Source organism: Trematomus bernacchii, unplaced genomic scaffold (assembly GCF_902827165.1).
Source record: "Trematomus bernacchii unplaced genomic scaffold, fTreBer1.1, whole genome shotgun sequence".
NCBI classification, from domain to species: Eukaryota; Metazoa; Chordata; class Actinopteri; order Perciformes; family Nototheniidae; genus Trematomus; species Trematomus bernacchii.
In genome coordinates this window covers 3,810,206-3,832,558 of record NW_022987668.1, presented here as the reverse complement: position 1 = coordinate 3,832,558, position 22,353 = coordinate 3,810,206, and the positions used below count along the sequence as shown (strand labels likewise).

Here is a 22,353-nt window from a genome sequence, read left to right as displayed (position 1 = left end):
TTCCCAAAAATAAGCATGAATATGCAACCCAAGTCTTTATTATAGTGGATTATTTTTGCATAAATAAGAACTATAATACAAAATACATGTGTTAAATTTGATCTAGCAGAAAGTATTTGCAATCAAGAATCACATATGTACATCTAAAATGTTGGGAATTGATATAAAAACAATATTTGTAATAGATTTTGTATGCTTTTTAAACAAGGGTTAATTCTCAATTATCTTCTTTTTTTCTGTGTCCCTTCATTCCCCAGCCCCTTCTTCCCGAGATGTCAGACGCAGGGCGATCCTCGATGTGTCGACCCCAGAAGAGATGCTTTCCTTCATATGCAAACGCCTCCTGTTTCCTTTGAGACATCCTCGCCATCTTCTTTGAGCGTGGAGGTGCGTTCAGGTGCAATCGATCCTAATCCTTACACCCGAAGTCTACGTAAACCCGGACGTCGCCATAGCAACTCCCCGCCTCCTCCGTTTCGCTCCTGCTCCATCCCCATCATCCCCTCCGTCCAGTATCACCACGACAACGAGGCGTCTTGTATGCAAACCAGCGTCTCCTCGGCAACCAGGGCCATGTCTTCAGGAGGAGGAAAGGAAGCAAGGAGAGAGAAAACGGCAGCACATGTTGTCGCGTTGTCTTCTACTTCCTGCTCCTCTGCAATTGGTCAGCAGCGGGATGAGGTGGCGCTGCTATTGGAGGAGGCTCAGGAGCAGCTCAGGAAGTTGGCGTTGGCAAACAGGAAGCAGGAAGTGGAGGCGAGAGAAACTGTTTGCTTCCTGAACCTTAATGGAGGAAGTGTCGGGGCGTTGAGCTGCAACGGACCAACGCAAACACAGCTGCTCACCCCCAGCCTATCACACAGAGACCTGGGCCAAATCAGCCAATGAGAGGACTCCATTTAGGACTTTCACTTTGACAGTGTTTGACAGACTATTGTGTTCTGTAGGACACCGAATTGAAAAAAAACAACATGTAATATCATGGAAAATGTGCTGGTGATATGCATTCTGTACGGATCGAACACTGACCGCCTTTACACTGACTGACAGTACGGAAGAAAAAGAATATTTACATGCAATTATTTACAAAAACAAGAGAAACACTTAGGCAAAAAGAAACCAAATAGTCTGTCAACTCCATGGTGTTTTTAACTGTAAAAAGAATATATAAATATATATATAAATATATATGGATATAAATATATGGAATTCAAAAAGTGACCAAGTACAAAGTTGAAGAACACAGGAATGATGTAACTTTTGTTTTCTTCTCCTTCTCCCTGTTTTTGTATTAACTCAAGTCACGTTTTTGGGTTTCGGCTCAAGAGAAAGAGAAAGACTTCGTTATCGCCGCACGATTCTGTGAGCCTGTACAGAATCCAATATGGCCGACAAGGAAGGAGCTTCTTCACCGATTTACCTTTTGAAAAACTTGTCTACCCAGCCAAGAATACACTTAAAGGATTTACAAACAAAAACTCCCCGGCCGTGAGGTTTGTGTGTGTGTGTGTGTGCGTGCGTGCGTGCGTGCGTGCGTGCGTGCGTGCGTGCGTGCGTGCGTGCGTGCGTGCGTGCTGAAATGCAGCAAGAGAAGAAGAAAAAACCTGGAAGCTTCTACAGTTGGTCAGATTTGGGAGATTGTTAAAGACAGCTTACATGGACGCTGACTCCCTATTGGCCGAACCAATCTAGATTACTTTAGTTTTTTTTACAAATGGTATTTTCACACAGACACGCACACACACTCACTTGTGCATTCATTGTTGGATGGTCAGATGAAGGACATAAAGAAGGACATAAAGAAATCACCACAAGTGGAACTAATCTGACATTTTGTTTTGTTTGTTTTTCCATTTTTGGTTATCAATGAACAATGCTGCTTTCTGGGGCTGAAGGGAGGGAGAACACATGGTTTTGGGTATTGAAACAAATAAATGTCTCTATGTTGTATCCTATGAATTGGAAGCTTTTGAATCTCTGTATGAACTTACAGCCAAATGTTTCTGGTGACAAAAAGTAAAAAATGGTTGCAATTCTGGTAAAGATTTTTCAAAATAACAGTTGTTTCGGTTGATTGCTTCAAAGACATTTATGACTCCCTCAAAGCAACATGCATGTACATCAGTCTGGTTTACTTCACTTATTTGTTGGCCTTTTCACACATGGTGTAAACTGGCTTCATACCAGTATTCACCAATATATCTACCTACAGTAAGTAGCAGGTAGTACCCTCTTTTCACCATGCTGCCTGGAGAAATCAATGACAAATAATGTTTTAAAACATGGTTTCATTTCAAAATGCCATACCATACATACACTAAAGTAGAAATCTCAATAACTATGCCTACTGAGGATTAAGGATATGTACTGTACGGTGGACGACAGGGGCAAACGTGCTACAACGACCAAAAACACCACGAAATACTGAGCATATATAAAAACACAAATGTGCCAAAACACATGCATGCAAATAGCCTGTTTCATAATTGTGTTTTGTCAATAATTTGAAATGAGGTTAGCTAGCTAGTTTACACCAGATCTGCAATAGTACTTGAAGGAATCATGTGATCATATTGTTTAAATAAGCCAATAAAACGTATATTTTAGGTCAGTTTCCAGTTTGTTTAGTTTGTTTGCAACTGTCAGCCACCGAAGATACCGATGATAATGTTCTTTTAAAATAGACACAGAGGAAGGAAACAATCAAGGTCTTGGTCCGCCCAAGTCCTTGCAACTAAATATAAACATTTCAGATATATTTGACTATTTGATTTGGGAAAACAGGCCAACCTTATTGTGTAAGCGAAGTCAAAGTGTGAACAATAACTATAAGTAACACCAACATTCAGTTTAATGCCATCGAAAAAGTGTCAGGGGCTTGAATTGTAAACATTTACTCTTGGATTTTACTTTAGAAATACCATGTTATGGAGCTCTCTTGTGGTTTTGATAAGAAATATATCTTTCAGAACACCTAAAGCAGCCCTTTTTCGAACTTTGTGAATGTGGCGTCTTAAAAAACGTACTTTTCAAACCATCTTCACGGTCCTTTTTCTCTGTGTGATCGACGCTCTACGGTTCAGAACGGTCTGATTCAATGACGCAAAACTCTGGATATATAAAGTACCTGCAAAATCAAACCTGCACTCATCAAATCCTTCACAACGGCTGATCCTTGGGAAGAAGCGCCTGAATGGCAAGGCTAAATCTTATTCAACACACACACACACACATACACACACACACACTAGCATATAGAAATCAGCCCAGAGCTTTCCGTCTTTCTTCCTTATTTTATTTTTATTAAAGATTTAGTTTGCCATTCTGCAATTCAACCCCCAAAGGCTCTCTCTATATCAAATTGTTCGACCGCAACAGTTTTGGTTATTTGATACTGATGTCCTTGATTGCATTATGTCCTCACAGGAACACACACAGGTGACATATGGAGCGTTTGTGTGCTTCTGTACACACACACAGTGCAGGAAACAATGTGACTGTGTTTGTTTGACCAACTGTAATCAGTGTATGAGCTTTTAAACAGATAAAAGTCTGCAAGCATCGTCTGGGTTTGTTTTGTTATCTGAGATGATCCGGCAATATTTATCCACTGCATGTTTTTACAACATGAATGTCATGTTTCATCGGAGCCTCTCACACAATTTCACTTTTTTAAATTAGTATGAGGTATTATTTCAACTAGTTCGGTGCTGCTTTCTATTCTGAGCCTCTGTTCAGATTGGTCTCACATGTGTCAGTGATTGAGCATTGCATGACTTCACATCCTGCTGGTTTAACATGACCAGAAGCATTGGAAGAATAATGAGAATGAACACTTATAGGAAAACTTCTCCTTTTATTAGAGACTGATTCAGAAAGCCTTCTTCCTTACAGTCAAACTTTTATTTGCTGTTTTTGTTCTAAGATACATTTGGAGTTTAATGGTGTTTATTTAAATCCAGAATCAAACCCGAACAAGGCAATAAACACATCCACGGGAAAATAGGGTTTTAAAATAGGCAAACCCTCCCTAGTTTAATCATGTTGTGTTCTTCACTAAAGCATTTTCCACTGCTTAATTGCCTTTCTGTATTTGTCTCTGTGTCTAAGTCTGACTGTTTAGCAAGTGGGCTTTGATTATCATAAACCAGAGATGAGTGTCGGCTTGCAGACGGAAGTATAACAATTTATGGCTTCAAATAAATAAATCTGGCTGAAATAGTTTGAATTGATCTGCAAACAGGATTTTAACAGTCTTTCTTTTAGCTCTTCGAAAAGTCAAATTGGGATTTAAAAGATCAGTCATGAAATATAAAGGGGTTGGTAAGTTGGAGAATTGTGAGGGATGTGTGTGTGTGTGTGTGTGTGTGTGTGTGTGTGTGTGTGTGTGTGTGTATGTGTGTGTATGTGTATGTGTATGTGTGTGTGTGTGTGTGTGTGTGTGTGTGTGTGTGTGTATGTGTATGTGTATGTGTGTGTGTGTGTGTGTGTGTGTATATGTGTATGTGTATGTGTGTGTGTGTGTGTGTGTGTGTGTGTGTGTGTGTGTGTGTGTGTGTGTGTGTGTGTGTGTGTGTGTGTGTGTGTGTGTGTGTGTGTGTGAGAGAGAGAGAGAGAGAGAGAGAGAGAGAGAGAGAGAGAGGAGAGAGAGAGAATGATGGCAGAACAGAGGTTAGCCCATCAGGCCAGAGAGATAAGATACAGCTTGATCCTCCAAAAGCTCTGGATTGCAGGCAGGACCAATCACACGTCTCCTTTACTCCCGCCAGTTCACCGGTGTGTGTGTGTGTGTGTGTGTGTGTGTGTGTGTGTGTGTGTGTGTGTGTGTGTGTGTGTGTGTGTGTGTGTGTGTGTGTGTGTGTGTGTGTGTGTGTGTGTGTGTGTGTGTGTGTGTGTGTGTGTTGTTTAGCGTGCATTTTCTACTCGTGCATGCATGTTTTAGTGTCAACATTTATTGTGTCACCGTTCCTGCTGAATGGCCTTCTCTATTCACACATAAGTCAGCAGCACGGCACGGATAACCAACTTCAATGAACATTTCTGCTTTGGAAACTGGGTTTGAACAGAATGAAGCCTGACATTTATATGGAAAGAAATACAAAAATGTACCTTGCACAGCAGCTGAATTCTCTGAGAAATCACACGAGAATTGAAGGATCAAAAGATCCCACGTAAATCCACGATGTAATGCTCCGAGGAACCACAGTGAAACCAACCAATCATCGTCCTTTGAAGAGCAAATGGCAGCTAGGGCCGTGGTGTAGGTGACGAGACACAAAGAGACGACTGTTTGAAACAGAGATGGCTCCGAAAAAGGTGAGTACTGATGGTGAATGGTGCATTAATGTGTCCTAAAACCACGGGAAAAACGTAGCATTTTAACACTTCTGGTTCCCTTGTCTCGAAGTAGGTGGTTATTTGAAAGTGTAAGGGTTAAGGCAAGCTGAAGAGATTTTAAGATATTGTTCTATGACAGAAAATACGTCAGAAAATACTCCACTCGCGAATGGAGAATGTAAGTGTATGTGTCAGTAAAAGGCGGGTTGCTAACAAGTGACAAAATAAACGACTACAGTAAATGCCATGCGACATGATGTAGTTTGTGTATAGCATTACGTTAGCTTTGTATTCCTGCCGATATCATTCACGCTTCAAAGTGCCAGAGTGGCATTAATATGTGGAGATTATCATGCTGAAAAAAACATGGAAGTATCATAAATGTGTGTTGGCCACAAAGCTTATATTCCGCAATATACCAAAATCCAACAGGGAAATCCAACTGCTTTTTGTCAAAGGACCCGTTGCGATTCTTACTTCCAGTCAACAAAAAAACTTCATCACTACACCACTCTCTATTTCTTTATCAAAAGAAGAACTGAAGGTTTTTCTCAATGGAAAAGGTGAAGAGATACTGCTTTTCAAATCACCTGCCAAGTTCTGTTGAAACTGCCTTCCCTCTTTCCCAAACAGTTTCCAATGACAGCTTCTCAAACCATCTTGAGTCGAGGAAAACCTGCTAATATGGCGGTAAATCTGTCTTTTTCCGTTTTAAAAAAGCACTAATCTGGAGAGTGAAAGAAAAGAGGTAATCCATGTAAGACACACCGGGCCTTCAGATGGGTATTTCAAGCATAAAAATGCTGTGTGTTTGTGTGTATGTTCACCTGATATTATCCTCCAGTGGTAGATGAATCTTCTTTTAAAAAATATTCCAATTCCCAGCCTCCCCTTGGACACTTTATCTTTTGCCATTTCCAGTAATGAATAAGTGGAAAATGATTGCGAGTTATCTCAGTGGAAGCGTTGCAGTACATCAACAAAAATACATCAAAACATATTAGGGGATAAAAACAAACACCCACAAACATTCACAGAGCGCTAAGATTAGCCTGTCATTCAAGACGGACTATTCTCGATTTTCCTTTCATTTGCCGGCTAAATTTGCCGGTGTCAGGATGAGCCAGGAGCAAATCCATTTGCATCTGCAGAGCTACTAATCTTCACAGCTTTCAGGAACACAGCAGCCCATAATGAGTGGTTGCAGGGCACGAGAGCATAATGTTTAAATGAGAGCTTGTGTGTGGCACTGTAATAATAACATCTCAGTATGCAGTGTGTCAAGTGGGTGAGTGTGTTCTGTTTCAGCCTTTCATGTGAATTACAGTGAGCAAGGGATTCTTCCCTCCTTACGCCTTATTTTTATGACCCAAATGCATCTTTTTAAAATCTGTAAATTGTGTTGCGTGTTGGTTTACTTAAACTTTGCATTGCACAAAAAGTGGTTTTGAAATCTTGTATTGAAAAGTAAAATAGAGACCCTTAGCAGTGATGATTGTGTTGGTCCAAATCAGGAAAGATCAGACTGAATCTGCAGAAGAGCGATGTTCCTTGGATGCAGACATAATAAGCTTAATAAAAAGTTCTGTTAGCTTTTAGCAGTTAGCTGTTAGCCGCACACACTTTCAACGACAGTCCAAACTGAAGCGCTAAACTTGAGAATTAGTGCAATCTATCGGAGGTTAGACTGATTGGTCCATAGGTCGCCGTGGACTAAAACAGAGATGTCCAATACACATACACACACAACCGAAAGCAAGAGTACCACAATTTTTCTCCATCAAACCATGCTATATTGTACATTTATGTTTTACATTTTTTAGAACCTCATTTGCCAAAACACATTATGCCTAAATCTCCTTTCTCTCGATGCTGTCCTTCAACAGTCAAAGATCATTTGTGATAAACATGTTTATCTAAAAGCTAAAAAAAAAAATCTAGTTTCCTGTGTAACCTCAACAGAAGTTAGTTCAATCAGGAGAGACTTCATTTTGTCTAAAGAACATTTATTGACACATGCCATATGATAAATGTTAAGTCTTTGGCGATTAGAACCTGATCCTGAAATGGTATATCTAAAGGGGGAAAAGCAGCCGTGAGCATATAGGGAACTCCCCCCCCCCCCCCCCCCCCCCCCCCCCCCCCCCCCGGGGTCTAGACACTGGTGATGATGCTGAAGATCTGGATTTGATGAAGAGATGGGATGAAGAGGAGGTGTGATGAGGTCTTTTGATTAGCTCTCCTGGCACTGGATATGATGAAAGGAGGTGGATGGGGAGGAGGCGGGCGGCAGCATGAAAACCTGAAATCACAGCTGATTATACTTTAACCAAAACCATGATCTTGTGCGTATCTGAAATACCTATTTTTGGTTAGATTCTCAACATTTACGCGTGATTGAAGTTGAAACCAATTTACACCGAGTGTCTGACGCAAGGACTCTATGTTTAGTTTTTTAAATCATTGGCAAACGTACATTTCCATCGTTAAGGTAGGAGGATGTGTTTCACCAGTCGATCTTGTCTATTTTGTCCGAACTCTGCGAACAAGGCCCTATGAAAAAGATCCTTGAACCCTCTTGACACCTTCTCACTTCCTGGTTTGTTAATTAACATTTACTGAATACGAGCAGTGATGCGAAACATATATATTTCAGGATATGGCCGTTGGTTTGAAACTGATGAGAAAAACGGTTTGACTTCCTTAGAATCAAATAACAGTTACCCTTGTCTGAGCAAAACTAAATTAAAGCAGGATAACTTTCCTAAGGTCAGCACAATCTACACCAAGTGCTTCTTTATCAGTATTCATTGAATGAATTAATCAGGTCTATTTACATATAAAGAGATTCAGATCATCACATTTCTCGCAGAAGGCCTTACACAGTTTACCAAGCTTGTGCTGAACCAGGCTAATTGTGTTGTGTGAGGCGAATGAGAAAAAGTCATATTCCTCTGCTTTAGGCTTCATCCATCTTGTTATTACTGTAACGCATTAATCTACATGAGTTCAGCCGTCAGCGCTGCTGTTTTTATGCTCATATATCCTGTGTGTCCGCAACGCGACAAAATAAATGGAGCTTAGCCAAAATTTAATCAGGAGAACCACTTTATTATTGCCTCTCTATTTCTTCTTTCAGTGCCACACCCCTCGGCTCATTTCCATTCATTTATTGTTCTGCTCTCCTCGATTAACCTTTGGATTTCAAATCTAAGAGGCAAACTTCCTTCTGGTTCACAACATCCAATCAGGAAAACCTAAGTCCTTCCGTCTTTACCAAATGAGAGCGAATTATTAATCCCAGACGGTCTTTGCCATCCTTTCCAGCCACCACCATCATCAAGACTTTATCCACGATAAGTATGGATCTTCTTCAAAATTACGTTATTTTGAAGTTCCTCCCCATGAACTCCTTAATAGTTTGATGGCATCTTGTTTGCTTTGGATTCTCAGAGCTGTCCCAAAGTCAAAAGACAGACACTACTGTCAAATCAAAAGTAATATTTAGGATTTGGTTAGCTAAGGAGTTTGCAAACAAGCTAACGAGGGAGATTATACCTTCTCTTCCCTATTTTTGTTAGAAACATGGTAGGAAACATTAATTACATTGCTTAGTTAAATTTCCCGATTCTGATTGGTCAATTTGGACATTCAAGAGGATGTTAATTTTTGCTAGCAGACCGTTGCTAAGGAGAGCTGACCGTTGCTAAGGAGAGCAGACCGTTGCTAAGGAGAGCAGACCGTTGCTAAGGAGAGCAGACCGTTGCTAAGGAGAACAGACCGTTGCTAAGGAGGATCAAGGAGTTCCAGCCAATGGTATGCAGTGGAACGTTATCCATTTCTTGGCATGGGTCAAAGACAAAACAACTATATATGTTTAAACTAGGGCTGTCAAGTTAACGCGTTAAAAAATGTTTAACGCCACTAATTATTTTAACGTGCGATTAACGCATGTGTATTTGTCCTCGGCCCGCCCCGTAGTTTCAGAGCCCAAAGGCTTGACGTTGTTGTTGTTGTTGTTAGTTGGATGGTGGGAGATTCTAGCGAGAGATATGGATTAAAAAAAAAGGTGTTTTAAACAGCAAGCCAAGCACACAGCTGATGCCGACAGCCCCGCTCCTGCCGCTCGCTTGCGGCAGACCACGCTTGAAAGTTTGCCGGGTGAGACGCCTGGACACGGCGTCTACGAGCAGCAAGCTTTCAACAGCGATAGCTAAATGGATGGCTACAGCTTAACATTGTGGAGGACGAGGGGCTGCGTGAGATAATTCGGATCGCATCCAACGTGTCGACTGCACATCACAGCGCATTATTTTGACCCACAGTGGGAACGTCTCATGCTTTGACTGTTATGAAGACAGAGGAGCGGCATTTCACCGACAACAGGCTTGTCTGTTTGAGCAACTGGCTCAGTGGAGAGAAGTACACAGGGTTGGGAGGGAGAGAGAGAGAGAGAGAGAGGTTCCAGGTTGTTGTGTTGAGAATATTCAGGAGAATATTTGTCATTGTTCCAATGATAATAAACAAACATTTGCATAAAGCATATTTGTCCACTCATATGATGATAAGAGTATTAAAAACTTGAAAAATATTCCTCTAAGGTACATTTGGAACAGATAAACAATGTGCGATTAATTTGCGATTAATCGCGATTAACTATGGACATCATGCGATTAATCGCCATTAAATATTTTAATCGACTGACAGCCCTAGTTTAAACATATCCAAATCACTAGGCAGACACACAAAATATGATTTACTTTCATCAACATTGTGACAGAGCATTTGTGTTACATTAATTTGTTTTTGGAATAATAAAATGTCTTGCAAGCGTAGCCATGTTTATGTATTTATTTTAAAAAAGGACCATGCATACAAATACATTAATCTCAGAAAAGAGAAGAGATGATTTATGCCAGATTTTAGCTAATAGCTCATTTCCATCTGCAGTCCTGAGGCAGGTAGATAACAATCAATAAACACTAAAAACATTGCATAATCTCTGTCACACAAACAATTACAAAACAAGATTAGTACAGGTCAATAAAATATGACATAGTACAGCTAAAATATAATATTACAATACAATTCAAATTGAAAAACTCTGATTACAGTGTGATTAATGTTGACATGACTGGTTGCTTAATATCCAGCCAGCCCTTGGATTAAAACACATTTAGGCCCAATCCCAAACCACGCCCTACACCCTACCCCTACACACTCCCCCTCCGTGACGGAGTGAGTGACACTCTCAGCTCAACGAAGCTCCCTCCTGTCAGATGGAGGGAGTAAATACAGCGGCAAGCTTTGGGACAAACTCCCCTCTCTCTGGCAGAAACAGGAAATGCCGTAACTGTATGTAACAACGGTTTCAAATCAGCATCTCTTAGACAAAAAATGTAAATGAATAACTCAAATAAAACTCCAAATATCTTTAATTGTGTTACTTTTTTGTAAAGCTCTTTTAGTTTTAAACCTGATTTTTATAAGCTTCTTAGTTTTTGCAACAGTCTGTAAATAAACACAACTTTATAATAAAATGCACACATTTACCTTTTTCTAGACTAAACACAGGTATACGATCCTAAATTAAAACATATGAGGTTATCATGAGGTTGTTAACATCGCAGTTTATCAGCGGATGTTTGCTGGAACTACTTTTTAACAGCGTGTTTCCTGACGGACACACACAGCGTGACTCCGGTCAGGTAGAGACCGGTCTCCAGTCAGCACCGATGAAGACTCGCTGTTTGAGGGCTTGATAGCCCACTCCCCCTCCACACCGCTCCACACTCGTTGGTTTGGAACAGCACGTAATGTGGCGGACCCTCCGCGCGAACGCGCAAACGGAGAGGTAGTGTGTAGGGGTAGGGTGTAGGGGTAGGGTGTAGGGGTAGGGTTTAGGGGTAGTGTGTAGGGGTAGGGTGTAGGGGTAGGGTGTAGGGGGCGGTTTGGGATTGGGCCTTAAAGTGACTTCATTATTCCTTTGTGTCCTTCACATGGCAAACAGTGTGTTGATGTCAATCAATCAATCAACGTTTATTTATATAGCCCAATATCACACATTGTACATTTGTCTCAGTGGACTTTACAGTTTGTACAGAATATAAATATAAATTGATGTTGTGTGTAAATTAAAAAGATAATACATTTACAACATGTTTAGTCGTCCAAATGCATGTGTTTAGAAATGTGCTATAGTAATGCTCTGAATGTCGTCCTCTCTGAGTGTCCTTCTTAGTTTTTAATATTTGTTTACATTGTTCTAGAGTTAGGAGAACCACCTGACCGTGCAGCTTTCCCTTTGTTGTTCTGTAAAGGTAAGGTAAGGTACGTTTATTTATATCGCACATTTTCAGACACAGAGGCAATTCAAAGTGCTTCACATCATCATTAACACTTAATAAGAAGACAACAGAAAGGAACACAAAAAATAAACACAATGGAATAACAGATTCATAAAAACCATGCAAAAAAGAGATAGTTTAAAAACAACATTGTAAATACGGTAGGTGGTAAAACAAGTTCAAAGACAGCTGAAAAAAGTAATGTTAAGTAAACAAATAAAGCTGTGTTCTGTGTTGTTCACTATGAGGGTAGATATCCGCCCACAGGGAAAAGCCACGATGACTGCAGAGGAAGATGGAGTCCTTGAAACAACAGAGCGATCTGTCGGAAAGGTGTGATGTGAGCCATTTGAGACCGGTGTCTGAAGTAACAAATCACTGCTCGGGACATTGAGTTCAACTCCATTGTCTACGGTGTAAAATGGAGCCATGAGACAGAAAGTAATAGAGTGTGGAGGAGGAACAGTCTGAGCTTTAAGGAGGGCAATGTGCGCAGTGCAGTGCTCCCAAACCTGACCAATACATCTCAAAGTTGTGTTTTTTATCAATAAAATATATTCACTGAAAGGCAAAACTTGAGATAAATATAAGAGTTTGCAGCTGCTGTAGGTCTGTGAATGCTGGGGGCAAATTCTATCCTTTTTTTTTGGAGATTTGAGAACATCATATACAAAAAAAAGATGAACCAGAAGCTAGACAATTAGGATTGATTACATATTTTTGACCATCTGTTCCAGTGACCTGTTTTTTGGTTTTTAGTTGGAATAACATCCAGAGGGCACCGTGGGATTTACATGAGAAGAAGCTTCAAAACAGCAAAGCATGGCAGGGTAATTATGTTCTCCACCTTTTTGGTTACTAATGCAAAGGGTCTTTAGACAAATAAGTAAATGAGGAAAGACAGAATCTAGATATCTTTTATAAGCAAAGCCAAAACGCTGCAATAGTTCTAAGATTGGGGACTGAACATTAAAACATATTATAGTTTAGAGGGACTGTAGACCAAATCAGAATATCTTTATTATCATAATGTCATGCTGAGGTATAATGAAATTCTGTAGGTTGTTTTCACTGCACTTAAAAATAACTGCTACTGTATGAAAAGTCACTGTAAGATGAAATAAAATGTACATATTTACAAAAACAACCATAAGTGAAGAATCAGTCAAAATGTTTACTTTGAATCGATGAAATAAAGAAGATCCATATCTATAACAATATTTCTCTTCGGTCGACAGTTAAAGGTCTGCCAGGTTAAAGATGTGCGGAAAAATATCCGTAAACAGGAAGGACATACGGTTCCTTGAGCGTTAAAACATACAACACACTTAATTAAGACATCTTGCATATTTGTATACTTATATACATATACACAATTCGGTAGAGACGATGAATACACCTTTATTTTTCCGCCTTACTCACTATATTGTCATTGTTAAATTCAACCTCAAATACCTCTGAAAATGTGAGGAAAGTGTTTTTTACACAGTTAGAGACCTTGGATAAACTGTTCTGTTCCCAGGTGTGAGTCTCTGTAAACACTTTGTGCAGCGCAGCATTGAGCTTTAATGGAAAAGCAAAACCTTCTTTCGATAAGGAATGTAACAAGCTCCTAAGAAGCAGAATCCCATATATTGTTTCTATTTTTAGTTGCAGCTGTGAATGCCTCGCTGCAGTTAGAAGAATGGGATTACAAATAATGCTTTAAGACCATATAAGAGATGTGGAAAATGTCCTGTCTGTACAAATATCCTGCAAAACGCTGTATGAAATGTTCTCAGTGTTAGTTTGCCGCGTTGACGACCTCTCTGCTAACTGTTCTATCGATTTCTTAATAAAGGTCTATTTATAGGCTTATGGCATTTAGTGACATTCACCGCCTGTTTGTTGAGATACATCTCATGCAGTCTAATGGCTTTAAGAACAATATGTAGATGATGTGCTCGAAATATCCCAGCCTACTGTTTGGATTGACTTAAAAAACAATGTGGAGGGATTTCAGAGTGATAAATTAGCACCTCGAGTTCCTATCATCTCTTATTAATCGAATGCGTGTATAAATACGTGTGAAATGGCAGGAAATACACATTTCTACACCACAATAGAGCTGACACAAACACTTCTAGTGCTCCGGGGTGTACTCAAATCTGCACCATTTCACAGACTTCTGCATTAACATCTTCTGCACAACAATAAAATACTCCCATGGCTCCCTGGAGCACCAAACGCTGTCATTTCACACATTTAGCTTATTCACTTGAGCAGGATCAGCCATAAAACATTAACTCTGTAATAGAGTCTTACAAAAAAGAGAAAGTGGGCTCACGATGTGTGTCTTCCACACGTGTTGTGATGGAAATAACAGTGTTGGCATCCGTCTTGACAATCCACCTGCACGGCGCTAAAATGAAGCTATTTGTAGCCTAGCGTTAACTCACTGGCTTTGTGGAGTGATGCTAATGTCCAATTATCCACATATAGTGGGAGGTGGAGGTGAAAACGAATGCAAAAGAAAAGAGAGGAGGGTGAAGTGCTAGGAGAAGGAGAAGTGGAGAATACGTAGAACATGTGTTTCTCAAACTCACGTGCACAAACACAAGACAAGTGTTTCAAGGCTTTTATTGTCATGTGTGCATAGCTACAGTTATGACAAGAACATCTTAGGTCACAGGTTCCTCCAACAGTGCAACACAATAAAACGGATAAAATAGTGCAAGTATATACAAATAAATTAGAATATAGTAGAAATAGTGCAGAATAGTCTATATACAGTAATTGGAATTTTGATGTATATGAGTTGCAAACAGATGAATGTTATGGATGTTCTTTCAAAAGTGTGTGTGAGTGTGTGTGAATAGATATACCTGAAACATACAAATCACTTGACAACTCCTACGCCAGCGCTGACATCTTTTCAATTTAGTTTGGAGTGATGTCGAAGAATAACGGCATACGTCACATGGTCACCCTGAACAGGATTAAATGGGAAAATGTCAGCAAACCTATTAAGTGACAGCTCCTCTATGAGGAGATGAAGAATCTTATTACGTAATTTCATTTATCGGGCTCCAGAATTAAAAAGGCCCTTTCTTGTATTTGTTATATACGTTTGTATGCATGTAAATGGTCTGCAAAGGCTAAAATCCCTGTGTTCCTAACCCTGAAAATGTGCCCCTTTGATACATTAACATTAAAAACATATTTAAACTTGCCAACTGATGTCCATTATTAAATGAATTTGACATATTTGTAGCATTAGCATCAAATATGAAGTCTAAATGTGATGCAAATCTGCATGAAAATTGACAAAACGTGCCGACATGCCTTCTTAATTCACATATTTATTTATGTACGAGTCATTTAAATTCATATATTTTTCATGGGTGAGAGCTTGAACAAGACATGACTGTTAATAATACATGAGGTATAAATCTTTTTAGCCCATTGCTGTGTTTTCATCTTCCACGTGTGCACCCCCAACTCCACTTTCTAAGCTATTTGAAGTTGCCAGTTGCAAAAAAAGCGATTCATTTGAGTCATTAAATCAAATGCGCATTATCTAGTGTTGCCCAAACAAACATTAATCATCAGGCATAATCTCGACAGGTAATCTCCTCGAACCTGCCTGATAAATAAATATATTTACAGCGCCCGTTCATGAGAGAAGGCATCCTTGTAAAATGATGTCATTAGCGCTGAACGATAGCTCCCACTACTGCTGTTTGCTGCTGAAAAAACAAGCCGCTGCATTCAATCGGCCGTAGCTCAAGATCAAAATCAATAATAATATTCTTGGGCGAGTGAGTCTAATGCTCGGAGAATCCCATCACCAGCAGACGCCTTCAGGCAGATGGTGCTCTTGTGTGCGACTGCAAAATAAATCGTTTAATCAACTTTTCCTGAGGGCTTTCAGAAGAACGAGAAGAAGCAAGGGCTGGGAAAGTCACTTTAAAAATGTATTCTGGGACAACCTCTAATTACCTGTAAAAGAAAACCATAAGCTATAAAAAAAAAAATTAAAAACAACCAGTATTAGTGTACATGTTTTTGTTTTAAAATAACTGCCATGTGTAGAGGACTCTTTAAAGTAGAGTCACTACATACTGATATACACCTGAGCATCAGCAGGAGAGGACTCTTTAAAGTAGAGACACTACATACTGATATACACCTGAACATCAGCAGGAGAGGACTCTTTAAAGTAGATACACTACATACTGATATACACCTGAACATCAGCAGGAGAGGACTCTTTAAAGTAGATACACTACATACTGATATACACCTGAACATCAGCAGGAGAGGACTCTTTAAAGTAGAGACACTACATACTGATATACACCTGAACATCAGCAGGAGAGGACTCTTTAAAGTAGAGACACTACATGCTGATATACACCTGAACATCAGCAGGAGAGGACTCTTTAAAGTAGAGACACTACATACCAGTAACGTATTTTGTATGTTACTGTGAGGGAATACAGTTACTTTTTTGTCACCTAATTATGTGATCACGTTACATGTAATCTATCATTCCTCTCAGCAAACATACAGCGATGGTTTTGCTTCAGCATGTCCATTAATCAATCTTTTTGATATTGTTCATAGGGAAGGATTACGAATGGATCCAAAACACGGACTCTTTCTGGTTTCAGAGGAGATTGAAATAATCCCTGATGACGACGGTTCAGACTCTTCATCTCGAGACAGAAAGTGTCTCACCTGGATTTCCTCTCCTCTGAATCTCTCTCAGATGCTTTTAAGACCAGCACAGTATTTTAGAAAAAGATACCCCTGCTTAATTAAAGCTGCACAAGAAACGTCTGCAGTTTGGCATCATTACAAAAACATGAACTTTACACCCCAGGAACTGAAGGAAAGAAGTTCAACATGATGACTGTAAAACGCTCACCGCCTGATTATGTTTTAATCATCCACCTTGAAATGTTTTATACATGGTTTTCATTAAAAAGCATTAGCCTCATGCTGTGCTGGGGGTTTAATAAGTTCTCGAGGCATTTTGTCCACATGTTTTCTTGATGCATCACCACTTTATGATAGGTATCACAGCTGGGTCGTGTTTTTTTAACATTGTTCTCACCGGTTTATTTTTCTTTTTAATTCTATTTATTTGGGGTCACATTATAGTAAAAGTACAATTTTGCAAATCATATGTTTCTAGAGACCCGAAAATGACAAATTAAATACCAAACAAAATTGGTAAAATACAATAAAAACGAAAAAGTATAGGGGTTGTTTGAAATGACAAATATCTACACATGTACATGTATCTACTTAAACACACACACATATATACATATATATATAAACAAGCACATACACATACATACATATATATACAAACATGTACGTACACATACATACATATATATACAAACATGTACGTACACATACATACACATACATACACACATAAATATGCACATATATACACACATGTACATATATACATACATATACACATACACCCATATATGTATACATACCCACATACCCATACACATACATACATACATACATACATACATACATACATACATACATACATACATACATACATACACACATACATACACACATAAATATGCACATACATACACACATATACATATATATACACTTATACATATATACATACATATACACATACACCCATATATGTATACATACCCACATACCCATACACATACATACATACATACATACATACATACATACATACATACATACATACATACATACATACATACATACATACATACATACATACATACATACATACATACATACATACATACATACATACATACATGCATACATACATACATACACACATATACATATACATTCAGTCAGTGTATAGAAACACTTTGGGATATGTAATTTCTCCACTTTTTCCATATTGTTCTCGCCTGTTTCATTGACAATGTGCTCACTTAATGTCTCCTAGTTGATATTACTTGGTATTTTATTAATCAAAGAAATAAATCCATAACTTATTACTGTTATTTGTGATAAAATCATAGAAAGTGCAAGACTGTTGCTGTAGCTTCCTCCAATAAATTACCAGGTGTTTGACGTATAGAATCCTCTCCAATGTCCTTTTTTGAAGCGCCTGTTTCCTCTATTATCCGATTCATTTTTTAAGCACCAATGTTGCATTTCTTGTTTCCTATCGTCACTCTGCTACCGCTATGTAATAAAGGTATACAATTCACCCAAAACATAATTAGCTTTTTCCACAGACAGTTCATATTCCACACAGAAACACAGTGATGAAAGCTCCTTGTCTCACAAACATTGAGATATACACATCTTCACATCTACACATGTCTGTACCATAATCACACAGATTGTTCAGAGCTGCTACAGCAGGAGTGAGACAGCTCGTGCAAAAGCAAGCTCTTCTCCATGGCAGCGATGTGAAGTGTAGATGGAGAGGATGATAGGTGTAATTTGCTATTTTGAGCGTGAGGTGTGTGATGGCTTTGTCGCTCCTTTCCGAGAAACCAAGTGTGGGAAGATAGAAGATATATGAGTCAGAAATATAGGCTTATTTCTGTTGTGTGGCATTGTGCAACTGGCTTATCCAGACTGAGCCTGGTTCTCTTGTGTTGTTTATGAGATCTTTTATTAAATAAAGAAAAGTGAAGGAGAACTAAGTTAACATATCAATGAGAGTTGTCAGTAAGTAGATCAGCTGTAAGTAAAATACGTTTTTTTAATGTATTTGTATTCAGGCTTTTATCATGCATCCTATATTGCCTATAGTCAGTTTGTAGCAACGTTTGCTGGTTCTCACATGAGTGCTTCGATAAACAGTTTTATTACATGGCATAGTTGAATATTGGATTCTGAAGAAGAAGAAGAAAGGAAGTAAACACTAAAGGGAACAGCAGAAGAAGACAGACAGGAAGTAAACACAAAAGGGAACAGCGGAAGAAGACAGACAGACAGACAGGAAGTAAACACTAAAGGGAACAGCAGAAGAAGACGGACAGGAAGTAAACACTAAAGGGAACAGCAGAAGAAGACAGACAGGAAGTAAACACAAAAGGGAACAGCGGAAGAAGACAGACAGGAAGTAAACACTAAAGGGAACAGCAGAAGAAGACAGACAGGAAGTAAACACAAAAGGGAACAGCAGAAGAAGACAGACAGGAAGTAAACACTAAAGGGAACAGCAGAAGAAGACGTACAGGAAGTAAACACTAAAGGGAACAGCAGAAGAAGACAGGAAGTAAACACTAAAGGGAACAGCAGAAGAAGACAGACAGGAAGTAAACACTAAAGGGAACAGTAGAAGAAGACAAACAGGAAGTAAACACTAAAGGGAACAGCAGAAGAAGACAGACAGGAAGTAAACACTAAAGGGAACAGCAGAAGAAGACAGACAGGATGTCAACGATTATTTGTAATCAATACGATCAATGTTGTTTTAATTTTTGTTTAACGTTAGACTTTTACAACTTTTGCATGGTTGAATAAATGAGTACAACAAAAACGTCCCTTATATGTTTATTTTTGACTGTCACATATTCCTTCCTCTTGCCCTTGGTGTCAAACTAAAACAATATATATAGCAATTCAGTACTCACACTTCAGCGATATAGGCCTCTTTGTGTCTCAATGCATATGCCCCCTGTTGTAGAAAGGTATCATTAAGTCTCATTTAACTATAAGTATTACTGTAACTTCATTCTCTGGTTTCTATTTAGCCTCTAATTTTCACTTTTCACCTTAGAACAGACAAAAGGCTGTCTCTTCAACCATTAGTTTGTAATGTATATTGCCTAGCTGTATGCAAGTTTCAATCGTCTGGCCAACACTTCCTGTAATGTATCCTTGCTGAGAGCTTCCCCTTCCCTTGCTCTCGAGTGTGTAAAGTGTTTGTACTTTCTGTTGCATGTTGTCAGATCTTGTACGAACCTTTTGGGGCACAGACTCTGTCCTTTCAGCTGAAATAGATGAACTCTGTTAAATGCTTTTTGACTTTTATTGACCTTATTAAATAACAAAACTTTGCTTTAAACTTCGATTACAGGTTGTTTTTGTTTTTGTGTGGAATTTCTTCCACAGCCTCCACCAACCCTCTTGTTCATATGCGTTCACTGGTCCCGGGGCTTCAGGACAGCGCTGGGTGTGTTTGATTTGCTAATGCCAGTTATTTGGTTTGCTGGAGGCAGTTGTCAGTGCACCATTGTGTGAAGTGAGAAATTGAGTGGTGGCTTTAACACAGTATTTGAAGTTGTTAACATTCAGGTAAATATGTTACCAATTTGTGTTATTTGTTGTGCATGACTGGAAGCCAATAGCGTAACAGGTTAAAGGTCAATGATGGGTATAAATAAAGCCACGCCTCCAATGGGAGGGCCCGTTGAATGAAATGCCACTGTCTCTGATGTTTCGTTACTCCTCCGCTTATTTGGATGCTAAACAGCAATGAAGTTATGCTTACTCTGCTAACAGGTTATGGGCCCAGAGACACCCAAATAAGTATTTCCGGCGTTTGTCCACCGATGGAAAGTCGCAACGTAGCACGTGTGGTGGATTAGCAAGCTAAACTAACGCCATGAGCAGGTTGGGCGCAGGTTCCAGTACCCGCTGGTCTCGGTTAGTGTTTGACGGGGATGAGAAGAACTATGAACTGTGGGAGACGAAATTCTTGGGCCATCTTCGCTTACAGGGACTGAAGAATACTATTTTAAGGAGTCCTACGGACATAATTGAGGAAGATGAAGAGGCGGACGATGAAAGGAAAAATGAAGAGGCTTATGCAGAGCTTATCCAATTTCTTGATGACAAAAGTTTGTCCCTTGTAATGAGGGAGGCGGCGGATAATGGTCGGCAGGCATTGAAGATTTTAAGAGACTATTATGCAGGCACAGGTAAACCACGTATTATCAGCCTATATACTGAACTGACATCACTCCTAAAGTCAAGCAGTGAAAGTGTGACGGAGTATATAATACGTGCAGAGACCGCCATCACCGCTTTGAGAAACGCGGAGGAGAAATTAAGTGATGGGCTTCTTGTAGCAATGGTTTTGAAGGGACTGCCAGAATCATTTAAACCATTCGCCATACACATCACGCAAATTGACAGGATAATAAGTTTTGCTGAATTTAAGACTAAGCTCCGCAGCTATGAGGATACTGAGCGAATGCGCACACCGCCACCAGAGGACAACGTCATGAGGGCGCGGGAACAGTTGAGAGCGAGACGACCCTCTGTACCAAGAGCATGGGATAAAGGAACCAAGTGTGCAGACATTGTTTGTTATAGATGCGGCCTGAGTGGACACAAGGCCGGAACGTGCCAACGTAAGCTGTGGTGCAGTCATTGTAAGAGCAACACGCATCGGGATGCAGCCTGCAGGCGGAAGCAGCGACGGGAGGACGACGCGCGGAAAGCTTCGGATGAAACGACTGGCGAGGAGTATGCTTTCCGAGTCAACGACGTGGACAACAAGGTCCAGCCAGGACGCAGCATCACCGAGAGAGGACTGATGGTGGACACAGGGGCGACTTCACATATCGTCACGGATGTAACAAAGTTCAAGAGGTTTGATGACGACTTCCAGGCTGAGTCCCACTGTGTGGAATTAGCTGATGGTACCAGGTGCAATGGTGTAGCAGAAGGAAGAGGGGACGCTGTTATTATTATGGTGGACAGCATGGGGAAAAGACACAAAACAACTCTGAAGAAGGCGTTGTACATCCCATCGTACCCCCAAGACATTTTTTCTGTGAAAGCAGCTACAACCAAAGGAGCAACGGTAACCTTCAAGCAGGGCAAAGACGTCCTGCAACACAAAGACGGTACAACATTTCACATTTATGAATTGAACAGACTTTATTTCTTGAACACAGTAAATGATGAATGTGATGACCAATGCAACAGGTGTTATGATTTACAGACATGGCATGAGATCCTGGGACACTGTAATTATGATGATATTCAGAAGTTACAGAATGTTGTTAATGGCATGTCAGTTAAGGGTAAGGTAAACAAACCTCCACATTGTGATGTATGCACTAAAGGGAAGTTTACCCAAACCAGGAACAGGGAGCCTGATGTAAGAGCCAAAGCAGCTCTAGAGTTGGTGCACACAGATATAGCAGGACCAATAGATCCGCAATCCAGAGAAGGCTTTAAGTATGCTTTATCATTCACAGATGATTACTCCAGTGCAGTGTTTGTGTATTTCCTTAAAAACAAAAGTGACACAGTGCAAGCAACAGAGAGATTTCTGGCCGATACTGCCCCATACGGGAAAGTAAAATGTATCAGGTCAGACAATGGCACAGAGTTCACAGGGAAACATTACCAAGCATTACTATGCAGTAATAGGATTAGACATGAAAAGTCAGCACCGTATTCCCCACATCAAAATGGCACTGCTGAAAGGAATTGGCGCACACTTTTTGACATGGCCAGGTGCATGCTTATAGAAAATGAGATGCCAAAAAGTATGTGGACCTATGCAGTACAGACAGCAGCTGTAGTAAGGAATAGATGCTTTAACAACCGCACAAAACAGACACCTTACTTTATGCTGACAGGTAGATGGCCTAACCTTTCCAGAATGCACAAGTTTGGGTCAGTGTGCTATGCTTATAAGCAAGACAAAAAGAAACTGGACTCA

At 39.8% G+C, this 22,353-nt stretch overlaps 1 protein-coding gene across 2 annotated transcripts in view; it reads left to right on the top strand.

The window, feature by feature from the left end:
- The window catches only part of LOC117487197 (pro-neuregulin-3, membrane-bound isoform), a 474,636-nt gene extending 473,338 nt beyond the window's left edge, over positions 1 to 1,298 (top strand). For both annotated transcript variants that reach the window (XM_034135858.1, XM_034135857.1), the window contains one exon: positions 258 to 1,298. In XM_034135858.1, coding sequence (XP_033991749.1) covers positions 258 to 888 — 631 coding nt within the window. In that variant the 3' untranslated portion in view covers positions 889 to 1,298. The remainder of the gene's footprint in view (positions 1 to 257) is intronic.
- The last annotated feature ends 21,055 nt before the right edge of the window (positions 1,299 to 22,353 follow it).